Source organism: Musca autumnalis, unplaced genomic scaffold (genome assembly GCF_047663935.1).
Source record: "Musca autumnalis isolate F117 unplaced genomic scaffold, ASM4766393v1 scaffold_5, whole genome shotgun sequence".
NCBI lineage: Eukaryota > Metazoa > Arthropoda > Insecta > Diptera > Muscidae > Musca > Musca autumnalis.
The window spans coordinates 120,161,093-120,182,966 of NW_027412088.1; the positions used below are offsets into that span (position 1 = coordinate 120,161,093).

The following is a 21,874-nucleotide window of genomic DNA, read 5'->3' on the forward strand; positions in this document are numbered from 1 at the left end:
ATACCTTTGTCCGAGGGTTAAACGGAAATCTCCCCAGTTTGTTGAGTGTGACAAATCCAACGAGCTTACCACAGGCATTAAACGCTTGTTTAAAATTAGGTAACCTAGGTGTTCGGATACAACATGCCACAGAAAAGGGACCGAGGCCCAATAAAAATATCCAACCAAATCTCCCAAGAAAATTTTATCCTCAATTAACTTTTGAAGCTAACCCACATCATCAAAACTTTAATCATAGGCAAGAATATGCAGGACCAAATTATAACCGAACATTCCAACAACGGCAATATGGAGGTCAACAAGGTTTTCCAAATAATCCTTCAGCAGTGCCTCATCCTGGATACAATCAGTTTGGAGGATATCGACCTCCACTCCCTCCAAAACCGTTACCTCCCATGGATGTTGACCAATCTATTCAAACGAAACAAGTAAATTACCAAAATAGACCACAAACTAGTCGTGCATTTGCGTCCAATTATAAACACCAAGCTTCAGAGAATATCCATCAACCACCCAAACATCAAAGAATGTTCAATATCGAGGCTGACATACAGAACGATTTTTATTCTGACGACCCACAAGAAGATCATTTTGAAGTAAATTATGATGACGGAACAGAGACAGAGCAAGACGAGCAATCAGGAATAGTTGATGACGTACATTTTTTAGATTAGCTTCAACGTTGCCGTATTTCCCATACAAAATGAAAAATGGCAACGAATTGAAATTTTTAATAGATACAGGATCAAATAAAAATTACATTAAAAGCAAATTCATCAAAAATCCTCTACCGAACAATAAACCTTTTTCTGTGAATTCTGTTGGCGGAATAATTCACATTAACAATCATAGCTTCATTGACATATTCGACTGCGGAACTGAAAATTTTAAATTCTACATACTTCCGGGATTAGAAACTTTTGATGGAATAATCGGAAATGATACTTTAAGGTTTTTAAATGCTGTAATTTTCACAAAGGAATCGTACTTTACGATTCTAAACGGAAAACAATTTCCATTGAAAGAACTTGTGATTAGTGGGGTAAACAACATTACTTTACGACTCAATCATCTCACCCATGAGGATGAGAAGAAAATAAGAGGAATTCTGGATGAACATCCAAACCTATTCGCAGACCCTAATAGGAAACTTACTTTCTCAACAGTAGTACAAGCTGAAATAAATACAACTAGCGATAGTCCAGTTTACTCAAAATCATACCCCTACCCCATGGCATTGAAGCCTGAAATTGACAAGCAAATCGAAGAACTCTTAAGAGACGGAATAATTCGCCCATCTCGTTCAGCTTATAATGCTCCGGTTTGGATAGTACCAAAAAAACAAGACCATTCAGGTACAAAACAGTATCGTATGGTAATTGACTATAGGAAGTTAAATGAGATAACTAGACCTGACAGATACCCTATACCTGAAATAACAGACATCTTAGCAAATCTAGGTGAAAATAAATACTTTTCAATTCTAGATCTAAAAAGTGGTTTCCATCAAATTCCCCTAAAGGAATCTGACATTGAAAAGACAGCCTTTTCGGTCAAAAATGGAAAGTTCGAATTTACTCGATTACCATTTGGCTTGCGCAACGCTTCATCAATCTTCCAAAGGGCCTTAGACGACATCCTTAGGGACCATATAGGAAAACGAGGTTACGTCTACATAGATGACATTTTAATATTTGGTAAAACTAAGGAGGAACATATCAATAACCTGAAGATAATATTTCGAACTTTGGAAAATTCCAATCTGAAGGTGCATCCAGGGAAAAGTGAATTTCTAAAGGAAGTACTTAATTTCTTAGGATTCAACGTAAAACAAGGAGGTTTTTCTGCAAATCCAGACAGGCTTAAGGCTATAGTGAACTTTCCCCAACCCAAAACAGTTCATGATTTGCGATCATTCTTAGGATTGACTGGACACTATAGAAGATTCGTTAGGGGATACGCTCAAATAGCTAAACCATTGACTTCGATAATGAGAGGTGATATTGGTAGAACTCCTAGAAACCAATCAAAAAAAATTAGCATTGACTTGACCCCTGAACAGATTGAAAGCTTTAAGCAACTTAAAAATTGCTTAGTTTCGGATAAAGTCGTACTGCATTACCCAGATTTTGATAAGCCGTTTGAACTCACTACAGATGCTTCAAATTACGCACTGGGCGCAGTCTTATCTCAGAATAATAGACCGATTACGTACCTATCTAGAACTCTTAGTAAGACAGAAGAGCAATACGCAACTAATGAGAAAGAGATGTTAGCCATCATTTGGGCTTTGAAAGAGTTAAATTGCTATTTATATGGTGCTAGAAACATAAAAATATTCACTGACCACCAACCGCTGAACTTTGCGTTAAGTAACAAAAATACTAACGTAAAAATGAAGAAATGGAAGGCACAGTTAGAAGAATACAACTATGAATTGATTTATAAACCAGGTAGTTCTAACGTAGTCGCAGATGCGCTATCTAGACCCCCAATCACTAACGTGAATTCTTTAACACCAACAATTCACAGTGCTGAAAATTCATCTGAAAATCTCATCCATTCAGTAGAAGTCCCTATAAATACCTTCAAAAACCAAATGTTAATAGAAGAATCTGACGTTTCTTCTTATGAGTTTAAAATAATATTTCCATCATACCATCGTCACATCGTAAGGGGAAGTGCATTTGATCATGATACCTTAAAAGAAATGTTATTAAAATATCTTAATCCACTTGTGGTAAATTGCATAAAAACTTCGGAATCCTTAATGCTGAAAATTCAATCAATATACCCAGCATACTTCAGCAGTTTCCAAATAAAATTTACACAAATAATATTAGAGGATATTACAGACGAAGAAAGACAGAAACAGATAATAATTGATACCCATAATAGAGCACATAGAAATCACGTAGAAAATAAACAGCAAATTTTAGAAAATTATTACTTTCCTTCGATGACAAGGAAAATAAAGGACATTGTCAAATTATGCAAAATTTGTAAGGAAAACAAATACGAGCGACATCCCAATGTTCCAAAATTGAACCAAACACCAATTTCCACATACCCCGGTCACACTCTCCACATTGACATATTTTCAACCGACAAATTTAAGGTATTAACAGCAATAGATAAATTCACCAAGTAGTAACAAAAATGCTGGACGGAAAGAGTATAGAAAACGTTAGGAAACCTCTAAGAGAAATACTGTTCTACTTTGGAGTTCCAAATGTCATCATAATCGATAACGAAAGGTCTTTTAACTCACAATCTATAAAATTTATGTTAGAAAATGAACTCAACATTCAAACATTTACCGCACCGCCTTACAAAAGTGAAGTAAATGGTCAAATTGAGAGATTTCACTCCACCTTGGCCGAAATAATGAGGTGTCTTAAGAACGAACAACCAAATAAAGAGTTCATCGAATTATTAGAAGACAGTGTCAATGAATATAATCACTCTATCCACACCTTCACAGGAAAAAAACCAGTAGATTTATTTTTCGGTAGACCAACAACTTTTGGACCCGAAGACTATGAGCGCACTAGATTGAATAATTATGAGAAGCTTTTAAAAAAACAAGAATCTGATTTACAATACCACAACAAAAATAAGAAAGAACCCATAGAATATCATGAAGGCCAGAACATTTTTGTAAAGCAGAACAAACGACTAGGTACTAAATGAAGAAATCGTAAAGGAAAATAGGCACTCAACAGTATTGACCCAATCAGGCAAAGTAGTTCATAAAAGTCATATTAGAAAATAATATAAATTCATCTGTCTTTAGGTTCTACTTACAGGTTGCCTAGGCCTTACGTAAATCTTAGACTATTCTCAGTCTGAGACTATCTTTATCGAAAATGAAATAGGGAAATACAAACTGGTACTTTCAAAATATTATAAAAAAGGAAACATTGTAATTTGAAAAATGTGCTCAGCACAATAATTACTTAAAACATTAAAAATTGTCCTAATAAAATGTGTATAGCACCGGAAAAAGGACCACATTCATTAATAAATAAAAAAGCATATTTTGTAAATGAGAATAAATAATAAGGCATCTAAAAAATAAATCAAATCATTGTAATTGAATAAATAATAGTAATCTTTGTTTGTAACAATGTTTATAATAAAAGGTGCATAGCACCATAGAAACAACAAACAATGAAAGAAATAACATTTTATGAATAAGAACAACTAAAAGCTATCTAAGAAGAAAATTAATTGAAAAAATTAAAAAGAAATATTAATAAGCCATCTAAAAAATAAATCAAATCATTGTAATTGAATAAATAATAGTAATATTTGTTTGTAACAATGTTTATAATAAAAGGTGCATAGCACCATAGAAACAACAAACAATAAAAGAAATAACATTTTATGAATAAGAAGAACCAAAAGCTATCTAAGAAGAAAATGAATTAAAAAAATTAAAAAGAAATATTATTCAATTTAAAAATGTAGTACAAGCTCTTAACTTTACAAATGCTAAAATGTTTCAAGAAAATTGTAAAACCTTAACTATTAGACCTATAAGAAAAACTTGGCCACAAAAAATTTAAAACGAAAGAATGAAACATTTGTTATGATAAGCGAATGTAAAAACATAATTGTTGCCACCTTTGTCCAAAATCAAAAGCAATTAACGCTAAAAATGATGATTGTGCTTCAAAATTATGGAAACAACACAGAAGAAAATTGAAACTCTCAAACAAAAAAATCTACAAAATAGCATTTTAAGTATCAATCGGGACGCTTGATTATTCAGAAGGGAGGAGTTAACGTTACACTCTGATAAACAACTGAGTTCAACGATTGTTGTAACCTGATACTTTATTAATGTGAACGTACTCCCGTACTGCAATACAGCGAAACAACGTTTGCTGTCGAATAAGCAATATTTGGTATCAGCTATAATCAAAGCTAGGTTTATGATTGTTATTTGGTCATTCTTATTAATACTTTGAATCAAGCAAATCACATAGTGCCACCAACAGATTAATTTAATAAAGTAAATAAAATCAGCAAGTGCATAGCACTGAACTAAACATCGAGTGTTTTAAATATAATCACAAGGATCTCCCGACAACTCAACAAAGTGCGTAGCATTGGATTAGACGAGAAAGCCTTTAACTAAGACAACAGGAACCCTTATATATATATATATATATATATATATATATATATATATATATATATATATATACTAGCAAAATGCCCGCTACTTCGTATGCGGAAAGGATATAAAAAAAACAAATAAACAATATATAATATGGAAATGACAAACACTGAAAATTTGGTCGCACTAATACCAATTTTAATCAATATTTATTTTTATCTTAGTACTGTACGTACCCCTTAAGTTCGTTTTTAAAAAAGATCAGCCGTATCTCACCCTTACACATTAACAGCGAGATCAACGTTGCACACCAATATACACCCTAACTCCAAAAAATAAAAATTCCAGCACTGTCCCTACACCCAAAAACAAATTGAGTACCATTAAGTAATTTTCGTATACTTATGGTACGTATTTCGACGACATATCTCAGCCATACACGGACATTAATACAAAATAATTACAGTAAATTCCATAATAATTACAGTAATTCCAAATCTCAAGATTCCAGCTGTATCCGTTCGTCCAATTCCAAATTGTACCAAACTTAGTATCAAGTCGAACTCTTCGTACCCATAAGAAAGATTTTCCAAAACTACCTCAATCCTTCACTTTAGTAGTAATCTTACTTCCAAATTTCAGGATTCAAACTCTATCCGTTAAACCAAATTAAAATTGTACTAAATTTAGAACAATTTAGAATTTTCGTACCAATTTTCAAAACTTCCTCAACGCAACAGGGCTACAATAATCATACTTTCAAATTGCAGGATTCCACCGCTATCCGTTCACCTACATACAAATTGTACTAAATTTAGTACCATTTAGTGCTTTTCGTAACCATAAGTTTGCTTTTTCAAAAAAACCTGAATCCTACTCTTCGACTGTAATCGTAATTCCAAATTTCAGGATTCCAGCTCTATTAATTCACCCGAATCCAAATTGTATCAAATTTAGTACCATTTCTTTCCCAAACAAAAATTTCAGGATTCCAGCTCTACCCGTTCACCCAAATCCACATTGTACCATATTTAGTACCATTTAGTACTTCTCGTACGCACACGTACGACTTTTCAAAATTTCCTCAATACTACACTCCTACAGTAATCTTAATTCCTAATTCCAACACTATCCGTTTACTAAAATTCAAATTGTACCGAATTTAGTGCTTTCTGTACCCATAAGTACGAATTTCCAAAACTACCTCAATTCTACTGTCCGACAGTAATCTTAGTTCCAAATTTCAGAATTCCAGCTTTATCCGTTCATCCAAATCCAAATTGTACCAAATTTAGTACCATTTAGTACTTTTCGTACCCAAAGGTACGAATTTCTAAAACTATCTCAATCCTACACCCCTACAGTAATCTTAATTCAAAACTTTAGGATTCCAGCTCTATCCGTTCACCCAAATCCAAATTTAGTACTGCTCGTAATCATAAATACGAACTTCCAAAACCATTTCCTTATTTCAACGCCATTTCCCAACCTTGATACTTAAAATTCAGGATTCCAGTTCTATCCGTTCACCCAAATCCAAATTGTAATAAATTTAGTACCATTTAGTACTTTTCGTACACATAAATACGAATTTCCAAAATTTCCCCAATCCTATGATCCAACAGTAATATCAATTTCAAATTTCAGGATTCCAGCACTGTCCGTTCACTCGAATCCCTATTGTACCAAATTTAGTACTTTTCGAACACATAAGTACGAATTTCCAAAACCACCCTCATATCTCAGTCCTACACTTCACAGTAATCTTAATTCCAAATTTCAGGTTTCCAGCTACATACATACGTTCACCCAAATCCAAATTGTACTAAATTTAGTACCATTTTGTGCTTTTCGTACCCATAAGTACGAATTTTCAAAACTACCTCAATTCTACACCCCACCAGTAATCTCAATTCCAAATTTCGAGATTCCAACTATATCCGTTCACCCAAATCCCCATTGTCCCAAATTTAGTACCATTTAGTACTTTTCATTCACAAAACTTCCCCAGTCCTACACTCCAACAGTAATATCAATTCCAAATTTCAGGAATCCAGCTCTATCCGTTCACTCAAATCCAAATTGTACTAAATTTAGTACCAATTATTACTTTTCGTACACTCAAGTTTCCAAAAACCCTTTGGTGCATCTTTCTTACTCTTCATCAGTGATCCTCAGTCCAAATTTGAGGAATCAAGCCCTATCCGTTCACCCAAATCGAAACGGTACCAAATTTAGTGCTATTTAGTATTTTTCGTACCCTATGTACGAATTTCCAAAACTTCCACAATATTAAACTCCACCAGTAATCTCAGTTCCAAATTTAGAGATTCCAGCTATTATCCGTTCACCCAAATCCCCATTGTATCAAATTTAGTACCATTTAGTACTTTTCATACACATAAGTACGAATTTCCAAAAGTTCTTCAATCCTACACTCCAACAGTAATCTCAATTCCAAATATCAGGATTCCAGCTCTATCCGTTCACCCAAATCCCTATTGTACCAAATTTAGTACTATTTAGTACTTTTCGTACACATAAGCACGAATTTCCAAAACTACCCTCATATCTCAATCCTACACTACAACAGTAACCTTAATTCCAAATTTCAGGTTTCCAGCTCTATTCGTTCATCCAAATCCAAATTGTACCATATTTAGTACCATTTAGTACTTCTCGTACCCATACGTACGACTTTTCAAAATTTCCTCAATACTACACTCCTACAGTAATCTTAATTCCTAATTCCAACACTATCCGTTTACTAAAATTCAAATTGTACCAAATTTAGTGCTTTCTGTACCCATAAGTACGAATTTCCAAAACTACCTCAATTCTACTGTCCGGCAGTAATCTTAGTTCCAAATTTCAGAATTCCAGCTCTATTCGTTCATCCAAATCCAAATTGTACCAAATTTAGTACTATTTAGTACTTTTCGTACCCAAAGGTACGAATTTCCAAAACTATCTCAATCCTACACCCCTACAGTAATCATAATTCAAAACTTTAGGATTCCAGCTCTATCCGTTCACCCAAATCCAAATTTAGTACTGCTCGTAATCATAAATACGAACTTCCAAAACCATTTCCTTATTTCAACGCCATTTCCCAACCTTGATTCCCATACCAAATTTGAAGATTCTAGCTTTATCCATTAAAAATATGCAATTGGTACCAAATTTAGAAACTTTTAGTACTTTTCGTACGCTTATAGTTCGAGTTTCAAAATACCCTTTGGTACATCTTCCTAACTCTCCATCAAAATTTCAGATTTCTAGCTCTTCGCGTTTGCCTAATACAATGGATTCCATATTTAGTACACTTTAGCACTTTACACATAAACAAATTGTACCAAATTCTGTACAATTCGATTTTCCAAAACAACCTTAATCCTTCACTTCAACAGTAACCATAATTCCAAATAACAGGATTCCAGCGCTATCCGTGCACTCAAATCCAAGTTGTACCATTTGGTACATTTCGTACCTATAAGTACGAATTTCAAAAACTACTTCCATCTCAATCCTATACTCCAACAGCAGTCTGATCAAATTCCAGGATTCCAGCTCTATCCGTTCTCCCAAATCCAAATTGTACCACAGGTAGTACCACTTAGTACTTTTCGTACCCTTACTACCTCAGTCCTACACTCCAATAGTAATCCTAATTTCAAATTTCAGGACTCAAACACTATCCGTCACCCAAATCCAAATTCTACCTCTATAGCCTACCGCGAACGAGTTGCAAATTCTAACTTTTTCCGTTTACTAAAATTCATACTTTAAATTAAAATAAATAAAATTAAAATACTTAAAATTCAGGATTCCAGTTCTATCCGTTCACCCAAATCCAAATTGTAAAAAATTTAGTACCATTTAGTACTTTTCGTACACATAAATACGAATTTCCAAAATTTCCCCAATCCTATGCTCCAACAGTAATCTCAATTTCAAATTTCAGGATTCCAGCTCTGTCCGTTCACTCGAATCCCTATTGTACCAAATTTAGTACTTTTCGAACACATAAGTACGAATTTCCAAAACCACCCTCATATCTCAGTCCTACACTTCACAGTAATCTTAATTCCAAATTTCAGGTTTCCAGCTACATACATACGTTCACCCAAATCCAAATTGTACTAAATTTAGTACCATTTAGTACTTTTCGTACCCATAAGTACGAATTTTCAAAACTACCTCAATTCTACACCCCACCAGTAATCTCAATTCCAAATTTCGAGATTCCAACTATATCCGTTCACCCAAATCCCCATTGTCCCAAATTTAGTACCATTTAGTACTTTTCATTCACATAAGTAAGAATTTCCAAAACTTCCCCAGTCCTACACTCCAACAGTAATATCAATTCCAAATTTCAGGAATCCAGCTCTATCCGTTCACCCAAATCCAAACTGTACTAAATTTAGTACCATTTAGTACTTTTCGTACATTCAAGTTTCCAAAAACCCTTTGGTGCATCTTTCTTACTCTTCATCAGTGATCCTCAGTCCAAATTTGAGGAATCAAGCTCTATCCGTTCACCCAAATCGAAACTGTACCAAATTTAGTGCTATTTAGTATTTTTCGTACCCTATGTACGAATTTCCAAAACTTCCACAATACTAAACTCCACCAGTAATCTCAGTTCCAAATTTAGAGATTCCAGCGCTATCCGTTCACCCAAATCCCCATTATACAAAATTTAGTTCCATTTAGTACTTTCCGTACACATAAGTACTAATTTCCAAAACCACCCTCATATCTCAATCCTACACTTCAACAGTAATATTAATTCCAAATTTCAGGTTTCCAGCTCTATCCGTTCATTCAAATCCAAATTGTACTAAATTTAGTACGATTTAGTACTTTTCGTACCCATAAGTACGAATATTCAAAACTACCTCAATCCTACACCCCACCAGTAATCTCAATTCCAAATTTCGAGATTCCAGTTATTATCCCTTCACCCAAATCCCCATTGTATCAAATTTAGTACCATTTAGTACTTTTCATACACATAAGTACGAATTTCCAAAAGTTCTGCAATCCTACACTCCAACAGTAACCTCAATTCCAAATATCAGGATTCCAGCTCTATCCGTTCACCCAAATCCCTATTGTACCAAATTTAGTACTATTTAGTACTTTTCGTACACATAAGCACGAATTTCCAAAACTACCCTCATATCTCAATCCTACACTACAACAGTAACCTTAATTCCAAATTCCAGGTTTCCAGCTCTTTACGTTCACCCAAATGTAAATTGTACTAAATTTAGTACTTTTCGTACACATGTTTGGTAATTTTCCAAACCATTTCCTTTTAGAAGCACCACTTCCCAACCTTGATTTCCATACCAAATTCCTATATTCCTATATTCCTGGGGCCTATTATTGATTTCATTAATTATTTAGCGATTTCTTCAAATTACAGATTTTGAAATTGAATAGTTATGACTGTACATATCCATATACGATAAAATTCTTAATTGCAAATAAATCGTGGTAATATGCACAATTTTATTGCACTTTCATTGATTTGCAAACATTTAGTTATTACCAAAAAGTGAGGTCCATACAGTTTTTAGTTGTTGTTATTTCTGGCCGATTTCTGAATTTATTCCCCTAATGTTGTCTTCAACAGCAACTCATTTGTTCAACAAACCCAACATCATTTATTGAAAGAATTTTTGTTTTAATTTTAAATTGAAACTGTACCAATTTAGTGCTATTTAGTATTTTTCGTACCCTATGTACGAATGTCCAAAACTTCCACAATACTAAACTCCACCAGTAATCTCAGTTCCAAATTTAGAGATTCCAGCGCTATCCGTTCACCCAAATCCCCATTATACAAAATTTAGTTCCATTTATTACTTTCCGTACACATAAGTACTAATTTCCAAAACCACCCTCATATCTCAATCCTACACTTCAACAGTAATATTAATTCCAAATTTCAGGTTTCCAGCTCTATCCGTTCATTCAAATCCAAATTGTACTAAATTTAGTACGATTTAGTACTTTTCGTACCCATAAGTACGAATATTCAAAACTACCTCAATCCTACACCCCACCAGTAATCTCAATTCCAAATTTCGAGATTCCAGTTATTATCCGTTCACCCAAATCCCCATTGTATCAAATTTAGTACCATTTAGTACTTTTCATACACATAAGTACGAATTTCCAAAAGTTCTTCAATCCTACACTCCAACAGTAACCTCAATTCCAAATATCAGGATTCCAGCTCTATCCGTTCACCCAAATCCCTATTGTACCAAATTTAGTACTATTTAGTACTTTTCGTACACATAAGCACGAATTTCCAAAACTACCCTCATATCTCAATCCTACACTACAACAGTAACCTTAATTCCAAATTCCAGGTTTCCAGCTCTTTACGTTCACCCAAATCTAAATTGTACTAAATTTAGTACCATTTAGTACTTTTCGTACACATGATTGGTAATTTTCCAAACCATTTCCTTTTAGAAGCACCACTTCCCAACCTTGATTTCCATACCAAATTCCTATATTCCTGGGGCCTATTATTGATTTCATTAATTATTTAGCGATTTCTTCAAATTACAGATTTTGAAATTGAATAGTTATGACTGTACATATCAATATACGATAAAATTCTTAATTGCAAATAAATCGTGGTAATATGCACAATTTTATTGCACTTTCATTGATTTGCAAACATTTAGTTATTACCAAAAAGTGAGGTCCATACAGTTTTTAGTTGTTGTTATTTCTGGCCGATTTCTGAATTTATTCCCCTAATGTTGTCTTCAACAGCAACTCATTTGTTCAACAAACCCAACATCATTTATTGAAAGAATTTTTGTTTTAATTTTAAATTGAAAATCAAAATTTTTACAAATGCATCGTTTGTAATCATCTTTTCTAACTGTATTTTAACGAATGAAAATCTTTTGTGCGACACCTGTTATGTAAAAACTAAATCAGGATCGGTTTGTATTTTTCGCGTAATTTATGTTTAAACCATTATCACCAACTGCGACATCTGTTGCAATGGAAGATAACAAATGTCTTGTCTTTCTATTATTTAGTGGTTTACGATAAAATAAGTGCGCCTAGAAGTAAACTACAAAATTTGAAATTATGTGTGATCGTTTACGGTATCATGAAGTTATAGCATTGTTAATTTGACACATGTCTTGCAGAGGGCCAACTAAGTGAATAAGTACGTAATAGTAATGAAAAATAAGGATTTTTGTTGTTGTTATTTTTTGTGGTTCCAGGACGAATTTTCTAAAACCAGGCCTTATCTCGCACATTTGCATCAACAGTGACCCACTGGTAAAATTTCAAGCTCCTAGCTTTAGCCGTTTTGGCTGGGCGTTGATGATGAGTCAGTCAGTCAGTCAATCACTTATCACCAAGCTCATTTATATATATAGATATATATATATATATATGTGGATTTGAGTCTTGACAAGGACATCGTTCAATGGTGCTAAAGCCCGTTGACTTTTACTTTACAATTAGGACTTCTTTTTTTTCAATTATGTCTGAAACAATCCTTATAAAACATTTGTGTTCGTTTCGATTTGCAGGATGGATGCATGCGCTTGCTGAACGCTTAAAAATCCCAGCATCAAATATTTCCAACGCAGAAGCTTATTCGACAGCACTTTATTTTACTTTCACAAGTCTAACATCCGTTGGATTCGGCAATGTTTCAGCCAATACCACTGCCGAAAAAGTATTTTCCATTGTAATGATGCTTATAGGAGGTAAGTAAAGCTATATTATATTTACATTTGAGTTAATTAGGTGGACAAATGTATAATAGTTGTCCCATAATCAGAACTAAATATAGATTTAGATTACCACTTCTCCTATCTACTGCTTTTCCTTTCCAATATAGAATCTTTCCCGCTTTGATCTTACTGACCACTTCATCGTCGCATCAAATCCTAGGCTTTCCCGCTCTATGTGTATCAAAAGAATTTGCAATTGTTGGCCAATTCGTTTCATTATTTCATAATTGATAGCGTTAATTGCCTCTGTAAATTAAGACTTTAACTCAAATTGTAAGTATCGAGAGTTGATGCTGTCGTTCTTACGGCCATTTACTGGCAGAGCCTCTTCAGTAGATTCATAACTATACCGACGAAATCAAAATGTCTCAAAATTCCGACCGAATATCGCTTGTAACGATATATCGGTTGTAACGATGTGTTTTTGAAAAATATTTAAAAGTCGCTATCGGTAGCAACCAATGTACTAAGAAAATGTCTGAAAAATTGTACTTGTGTTTCGTACTGAAGTGTTCTTCGTTCCAATTCATAAAATTGCTGTAGGCTTTGTAGTGAACGGACGTACTTACGCACACACGCATTAAAAAAAACCAAGGCTACAAAGAATAAAATAGAATATCTTCCTAATCTCTCAAAGCGTTTAAAAATAACGTATATTTGTGAAAATTTAATTTCTCCAAATGCTAAACAATATCTGCTGCCAATACTCAACAAAAATAAAATCTGTAAATATTGTGATATGTTTTAATTGCAATAGACAGTATTATTTTAGTCCATGTCGTTCTCTCACAGAAATATCTTATAACAACATAGGACAACCAAAAAAATGAAATGAAAATGTCATGCAAGCATCGATGTTAAAGGACATCCATTTTAATATGGAGCAGTAAAAATGAAACATAGCAACCAGATGAAAACACCGCACAACAACAAACACTACATAAACAGCAAAGGGAAGGGAATGGTGAGAACAAATCAAGTAAAAGGTTTAAAAACGCATAAACACCAAATACACCACAAAAAAGCAAGAGATATCAGCACAACAAAAACACACTACAGAAATTACACTGAATGTGCCAACTGTGAGCACTAAACTTACCAATATTGAACAGCAAGTAGAGATTTCTCCCAAAGGTCGAAGGATCAGTTTCAGTTCTAAATTACAGACGTATTTTAGAGCCTGGATATTGCTGCCGCTAAATGCAACAACTACAACAAAGTTATTTTAAATTAAATTTATTTATTATGAGGTTCAAATTGTGCTTAAAAATTATTGGCGATCATGGCGACCATAACACTTCACGTCTTCAGATCAAAAGTGATTTGAGATGTGGGTGTTCCAGTCATTATAGATCGATTTCGAGCAACTCCTTATCGATATCCATTGGTTGAAGTGGAACCTTATCGTCAGTTTTTGTTTGTTTCCTCTCCGGACATTTCCGTTGGCTCTTTTTTAGTCATCGCCATTTGTGGTTTGGTGCTGTTATTGGTGCTCAGTTCTGGAGACGTCTTACTCTTGGGAGAAATTGTAGAATCGCAGGCTCTCACAAAGTGGCCCCGGAACGGGAAGTTGATGCAATATTTGTACATTCGCACCGCATATTCCCTGTACTAGCATGAACATCGCGCGAAAATATTCTTAGTTCTACCGATAAATAATTCCTAATCCGAGCAAGTCGTATCACAAAAGATTGTTCAAAACAAGAATTGTATATCGTCGGTATAAGTATCTGCGTACTCCTAGACGACAATGTAAAACCGATCATGTACGTCAGGAAAACTAGTAAACCCCTCTGAATAACTTTACAAAATATCACAAAATATTTTGTAAACCAAGAATCCTTACAATACAATACACCTTTCTCTGGACGAAGTCCACATTAGAAGCAAACAAAAGTTTATTATCAACAGAAACGTATGACAATCCACAACACTTAGTGGAATATGATCAAGTAAAATGTTGATTACGTAGGCCTGTAGTGCGATTCTGTAACTTTTTTTAATAACGAACCGACATCGGTAGTTAACGAAAATATTCGGTTGAGTTAACGAATGTGCTATTCTGTAACTTTATGTTAACGATTGTAGAAATCGTTAACTCATACCGACGAAAATCGATAGGAAGGAAATGTCAAATATTATATTTTAATATTTATTAAAATATATTTTGAAGCTGAAAACATTATTTCGTCGCGAGTACAAAACATAAAGCTTTTAAGAAGGAAACAATTCAGATTTTTGAAGGAATTTGGCTCAAATGTGTATCTTTTGGATGAATACGGATGCCAGTAAAGAAGGATTTCTTAAGATGTTTTTATTGTGTGTGTGTGATTTAAAAGTAATAAAAGTGATAAAACCATCATTAATCTTTTTTAAAAGCGCAGTTGTATTTTTTTAATTAAAAGTTGGGATCATATTTTGGGTTGTGGCGCTCTGTATGGAAATTCAGCTTTGATATTTGACATGACTTAAGCCCCTTCAGTGATCGTGGATCCACGTTACCGTCATTTGAGTTTATATATTCACACATTCAATTCACGCCCACATTAAATGAAATTTCTCATAGCGGAGAGTATGAAAAGTTCGAAAATCCAAGCTTATACGCCATTTTTAGCATTCTGATTGTTAGTGATGCTGAGTTAAAATCTATAAGATTATCAAAGAACTAAGTAGGTTATAGTAATACTATTAAAGTGTTGGCCTCAATGCTAAATTAAAGCCAACGAAAGCCTCCTAGAAAGATAGTGTTACGGACGGACATTGGTATAGGTCTTACATAGCAGTACCACACTTGAGTTCTTTTGAAGCATTAGCTAACGTTTTTCCTCTTTAGTAAGTAAAACAAAGGTTAGCGTAGTCTTCATATGTAGGATAGCATGGGGCAACTTCGCCACTGTTGCGCTTTCGCCAGCGCCGATTTAATTGATTCTACATGAAGGTGGTCTAAAGGAAATTTATGAGTTAATCGAAGATCAAAGAGAACTTTGATGATCTTTATGCAGTTTCAATAAAATCGGCGCTGGCGAAAGCACAACAGTGGCGAAGCTGACCCATGTTATCATACATAGTTAACCCTTATGTAAACGCTTTAAGAAGATTTTTCTCAATAAGGCAGAATTTACCTTGTGTACACTTCTCATTAACATAACATATGCTCATATAAAAACGCCGTTTTTAAAAGAAATCAACAAAATATTGCAATAATGTACTGTCGTTAAGACTTAACAACAACTTTTTTTTGGTTGTTAACTTAACAATAATTTTCGGTAATTAACGACAAAATTTACCGACAAAAATTGTTAAAATTGGTATACAGAATAGCACTTACCGAAAATTATCGTTAACTACCGACATTCGTCGTTAATTCTGTCGTTAAGGAGTTACAGAATCGCACTACTGGCTACCAAACATAATGGCTTTCGTCTTAGCTGGATTCAATGTCAGAGCATTGTTCTGCTTAAAAAGAGAAATATAGTGGTTAACCCTACTTTCCAAAATACACAGAGAACTCCTATCCCCACTGAAAAAAGCGGTGAACATCATCCAGGGTTTTTCGTAGGCAGATTTCCTCTCTGGAAGGGGACAACTTTCTTCGAATGACTTTACTAAGACCTCCCTTATAATGTTGAGATTTCTGTCTACATCTTCCGTGCTTAGGCATTCATATCTATCGTGCCATAGCCTATCTTTTATTAGTTTTCCAAATTTTATCCAATTGTCTTTGGATTTATTTCGGAAACTTATAGGTTTTGGCGGTGGCCGTGTTAGTTCAAATCTTATATACCGATGATCCGAGAAGGAATGCTCTTCCGAGACCCTCCAATTCTGCACCTCGTTTATAAGATTTTCGGAACATATTGTTATTTCTAATACCTCTTCCCTAATCTTGTTAACAAAGGTGGCTTTATTTCCTATGTTAAGGGTTATTAGGTCGTTAGTATTCAAGAAATCTAAAAGGGCGTGGCCCCTTTTGTTAGTATTAGTACTACCCCACGCAATGTGGTGTGAGTTAGCATTGCTACTTACTAGTACTTCGTAACCTGTTTGTTTTGCTTTCCTCACCAACCGCTGCAGCTCCGACGTAGGTGGTAGTGTCGGCGAGTCGAACGGTAAATATACTGACGCAAGGTATATATTGTCATTCCCCAGCTTCAGCACAGTTGCGTCCGATGTTGACAACTTTGGAGAGAAAAGAAAACATAAAACAGTTGGTAGTTTATATGGTTTAGTCCAGAGACCTTGTTCTGAATAGTCCAAGGTTCCTGGATCAAGCCAATATGGATTTTACCTGTATTAATTTGTTCCATCAAGGCCATGGTTGCAGTCTCCCTCCGATGGAGGTTTATTTGGATGACCTCAATCATTGGTCCTCCAGTAAACGGGCTTCTTGAGAGTCGGTGATTACGGCATCGACTCCCTTTTCATTTTTTGCTGGGAGGTAAAACCTCTTCGCTATTTTGTTTGGCTTCCTCGTTTTCGCCGATTACCACCTTTCCTGCTTTGAAGCGGACAGCGTTGGAGATGTAGAAAGCCCTGCTCTTAGTCTTTGTCAGACTAGCCATGGAGAGATGGTCAATTCCGACCACAAGGAGAGTTCCGTTCTCCTGCTCCTCCCTGTGGATGACCTCCCATCTCTTCACGTCCAAGACCTTGTTTTCGACCAAAGACTTCGAGCATGCGTTCCGTCTCGAATTTGCTGCCCCATCCTCTGACGAATACCGAAGTTTTTGTTAGTTGAGGAATTTGGTCTTTCCTCGCCAATTTTAGTTTGCCGCTTTCCCATGGAGGTATTATGCTGCTGATAATATCCTTGACGCCGGCAACGTTTGCATGCTGAGCAAATTGGAACACCATCACGTCCCCTTTGACCCCGCTGCTGATAATTTGAATTGGATCACCTCCATTCATTATGTGATCCAATATATTATTGTTGACCATTTCCTCAATTGCTGGAAGATGGTCTTTGGGTAGCTTTCCGGAACCTCTATTGGTATCGATCACTGCATAGCAGAGTTCGTCCCTGTAGCGTTTCTTGGCTACCTTGGCTGCTCTCTACCAGTCTCCGTAGCCCTCTTCCTCCTCTGCCGGGTCCGGGATTTCTTCGCAGAATCCCCAGGCACTGCAGTCGATTCCGCGGCTGGAGACACCCTCTTCACGTTCGAGCTGACTTTGTCGCCCTCTGCCAAAGGATTCTCGGAACAGTCTCCTTTGCGTGGTACTTGACGCGGTGCACTAGAAAAGTTTGGGGATGTGGAGCTCTTTTTCTTCTTCGTCGGCTTTACAGTGTTCTGCTCTTCGGGGGATCTGATCTTCTCCGCCGCTTCCGAAGAAGTGGAGGAAGTGTTCATGATCCCTGTGGGAGCATCGTGCGATATAGCCTTTATGTTTGCCCGTAGCTTCCTGAACTTGCGTCGTTGAGCACCAGACAGCTGATTCTTTTGTTGTGAGCTTTGCAATGCTGTCGCTCACTTCGTCTACCATCTTGTGGACCTCCTCCTTTTCTGCGATTTCCATGACAGTTATATTATTTTTGCTTTCGCTATCGGATTTGGAGTCTGAGTCGCTAACTGTATCTGAAGGCTGGGTCGAGGATGAACTTCCCCTTGGCTTCTCAGTCTCTTCCTCCCTGTATCTGCCCTTAGGCTGTGATTATGTGATTATTAATGCTCCTTGATCTTCAACATTGTTTGGTTGCTTTATTAACTATTTCTTTATATTTTCTTATTTACGTGCTGTAATTGATTTTTTGAATCTGTATTACATTATTGGTTTAACGGCATGTTTATGTATGTTGATAAGAAAATGAATGCGTGAGAAATACCACCAAACTCGTGTGTGTTTCTAAAATTTGTTTTTGTTTTTAAGCAAAAGCAAAGGAAATAATATTTCGAAAACTGAAATTTGGGAGCGTTTCATTTTCGTATCGGCATACATAAACAGGCTGTAAAACTTATTGAACAGTACATGTTTTGTAGTTTTTGGTACCACTCTTGCCCACATGGGCTAGGTTCTCATTTATAAAATAAATTGAAATTGAATTGAATGACCCATTACAAGGTAATGTAAACAAACCACTTTCCGTATTACCAGTAAGATAGAATAACGGGTTATTTCTTTAAAATTTTACTAACAGTCTGTTTATGTATGTCGGACAAAACCAATGCGAAAGGAAAGCAGTCATTCACATCCATCTAAAAAGGCGTTCATGTATTTCGCAAACTATCGTGCGACTGCTGTTACGTATCCTATGCAAAATACTACTTATTTGAATGTACATTTGTACAACTATGTTCCACAAATGAGAGCCTAGTGCAAAATAAAAGCAATAATAATGTTTGAAAAAATAAAATGTGTCGGTATTTTGAATGATTTTATTTACACTTCACCCCGGCTAACTACCTTTCATAAAATTCCAAAAAATTGAGGCAGTTATGCGGGAAAGGCAGTTACGAAAATCCCGCATAGCTACCTCATGTGGGTAGTTACAAAAATCTCATGTCTACCTTACAAAAGTGTATAGCAGAATAGTTCACACTGGACATCTTCATCTCAATTCGAAATTGGTTATCTCAGAAATAAACTACTGCGGGTAATAAACCGATAAACATATTATTAAATGTTTCTTTTGGGGAAAATATTTGAGGGGCAGTGTAATTGATTTCTGCAAAACAAAGCCGACCAAGAAGAGGGAAAGGAAAAATGTGAATGTATTAAAAACATTGGCAATTTATGACAGTGTGTTATTTTTATCAACCAGTTGATAAAATAGTTAATAATAAATCGATTATTTTTAAACTGACTATAAACTGGTTGAAAAGTAGTCTAGAGATCAGCTACTATGAACAGAAAAAAATGTCGACATTTTTTATTTCTGCACTAGTTTTCAACTAACTTTAAACTGGTTTAAAAACATCTAGAGATCAACCACTATGAAAACAAAAACATGTACCTTCTACAAACTATTTGTGCATGCCGAAAACATAAACCGAAAATGTTTAAATAATTCACATTTGCATTATCTTAATAACTTTCATATAAATGCAGCATCCAATAATAGAAGCCAGTGTTGATGGACTGAACATGTTCGTACATATTACTCATATTGTTCTGGTATAAAAAAGGAACACGGAGGAAATATACAAAGTTGCCTCTTGTTCTCTCTAATAAAACATAACAGAGAGAGACAGAATATGAAAAACCAAAGTCATAAAACACACAAAAACAAAATTTTTTTCCACATTGTCATTTAAACTGACTACAAATAGGCTAAAAAAGTTAGTTTATAATCAGTCGAAAAGTAATTTAGCGATGGACAAAACAAATCAAGAAAGGTGGAGTATCTTTTCAACAAAATTGTTTGTTACTTTGAATGTTTTAGTAAGTTCATTTCGAAACGTAGATCTATGCAACAGCTTTTAACAAGAATGTTTTTACCCCTGAAAACAGAACACCCTAAATTGAAATAACTCCAAAATGTGGGCCGCAGTTCATGTGTGAGGATGCGATACGAACAAAAGGGGTACGAACAGTACTCAAATGAAACTACGTATCAATTAAAATATATATGGTAAAAACCAAAAATTTTCTACAATCGATGAATCCGAGTTTCACCCATTCAGAATTCGCAAACTGTTAACATTTTATATATCGTATAATGTTCTGATGCTGACATTTTGAAGCCGGAATTTCGGGGGTTTTTTGATTTATTTTAATATTCCGGACGCGCAGCAATATAATATCAGTGAATTTAGTTTTTTTACGCGACGGATCTAATGAGCCCTTCCACGATCGCATCCATCCACTAAAACCGCGGATATAGATACCTTGAAAATAGGAAAATCAGCAAAAATATATTTTGACAAATCCGGGTAGTAAACAGCGATTTCCTTTAAAAATTTTTACATAAATGAAATCCTTTATACGCGATTATAATATTTGTATAAATTACAGAGATACTCGAGTAATATGGGTGTTTTACGAAAAATATAATGTGGAGGCACGTACGTATATTGATGTATTTTTGATGGGCGCCTATGAAACCGGATGCGCATTAAAATTGCGCGACTTTTACCCACTTTAAGGCCGATGAGTATAACATCGCGACTGATTCGCTGTATCCAAAATCGGATGCGCATCAACCGACTTTAACTAATTCGCGAATAACAGGATTTTTAATTTTCATATTTTTTGAATGAAAGTAATTTCAATATTACTCTTAATTTCCAATCCCTATAAGTTATCACAGTAAGCAGTTAAGCGATGGTAACCCTATTTCTTGATGAAGTTTTACCCTGTGTTTACAAATGCCAGTATTGTCAAGACAATAGCAAAAATACAAACCTTTTTCACAAATACATTTATAAGTTTTTAAATACCCCCATACCAGATGCGGATATTATTCGGATGCGCATCAACCGACTTTAACTAATTCGCGAATAACAGGATTTTTAATTTTCATATTTTTTGAATGAAAGTAATTTCAATATTACTCTTAATTTCCAATCCCTATAAGTTATCACAGTAAGCAGTTAAGCGATGGTAACCCTATTTCTTGATGAAGTTTTACCCTGTGTTTACAAATGCCAGTATTGTCAAGACAATAGCAAAAATACAAACCTTTTTCACAAATACATTTATAAGTTTTTAAATACCCCCATACCAGATGCGGATATTATTCGAATGTCCGGCACGATCTTCGGAAACGATATCACATTCGAAGGATTGGCAAATGTTTTTCGGGTGTACACAAGCACGTCCCCCCATACCAAGTGCGGATATTATTCGAATGTTCGGCACAACTTTCGAAAACGATATCATATTCGAAGAATTGGCAAATGTTTTTCGGGTGTACACAAGCACGTTGTTCTTTTGTTCGTCAAAAGTTTAAAAACGATATCGTTTTCGAACATTTGGCGAATGTTTTTTCTTTACAAGAAAAATTGTTTCGAGA

At 35.0% G+C, this 21,874-nt stretch overlaps 1 protein-coding gene across 3 annotated transcripts in view; it reads left to right on the forward strand.

The window, feature by feature from the left end:
- Positions 1 to 21,874, forward strand: part of Elk (Eag-like K[+] channel) — a 989,230-nt gene that overhangs the window by 563,737 nt on the left and 403,619 nt on the right. For all 3 annotated transcript variants that reach the window (XM_073956156.1, XM_073956158.1, XM_073956157.1), the window contains exon 10: positions 12,718 to 12,897. In XM_073956156.1, the coding sequence (XP_073812257.1) occupies positions 12,718 to 12,897 (180 nt within the window). The remainder of the gene's footprint in view (positions 1 to 12,717; positions 12,898 to 21,874) is intronic.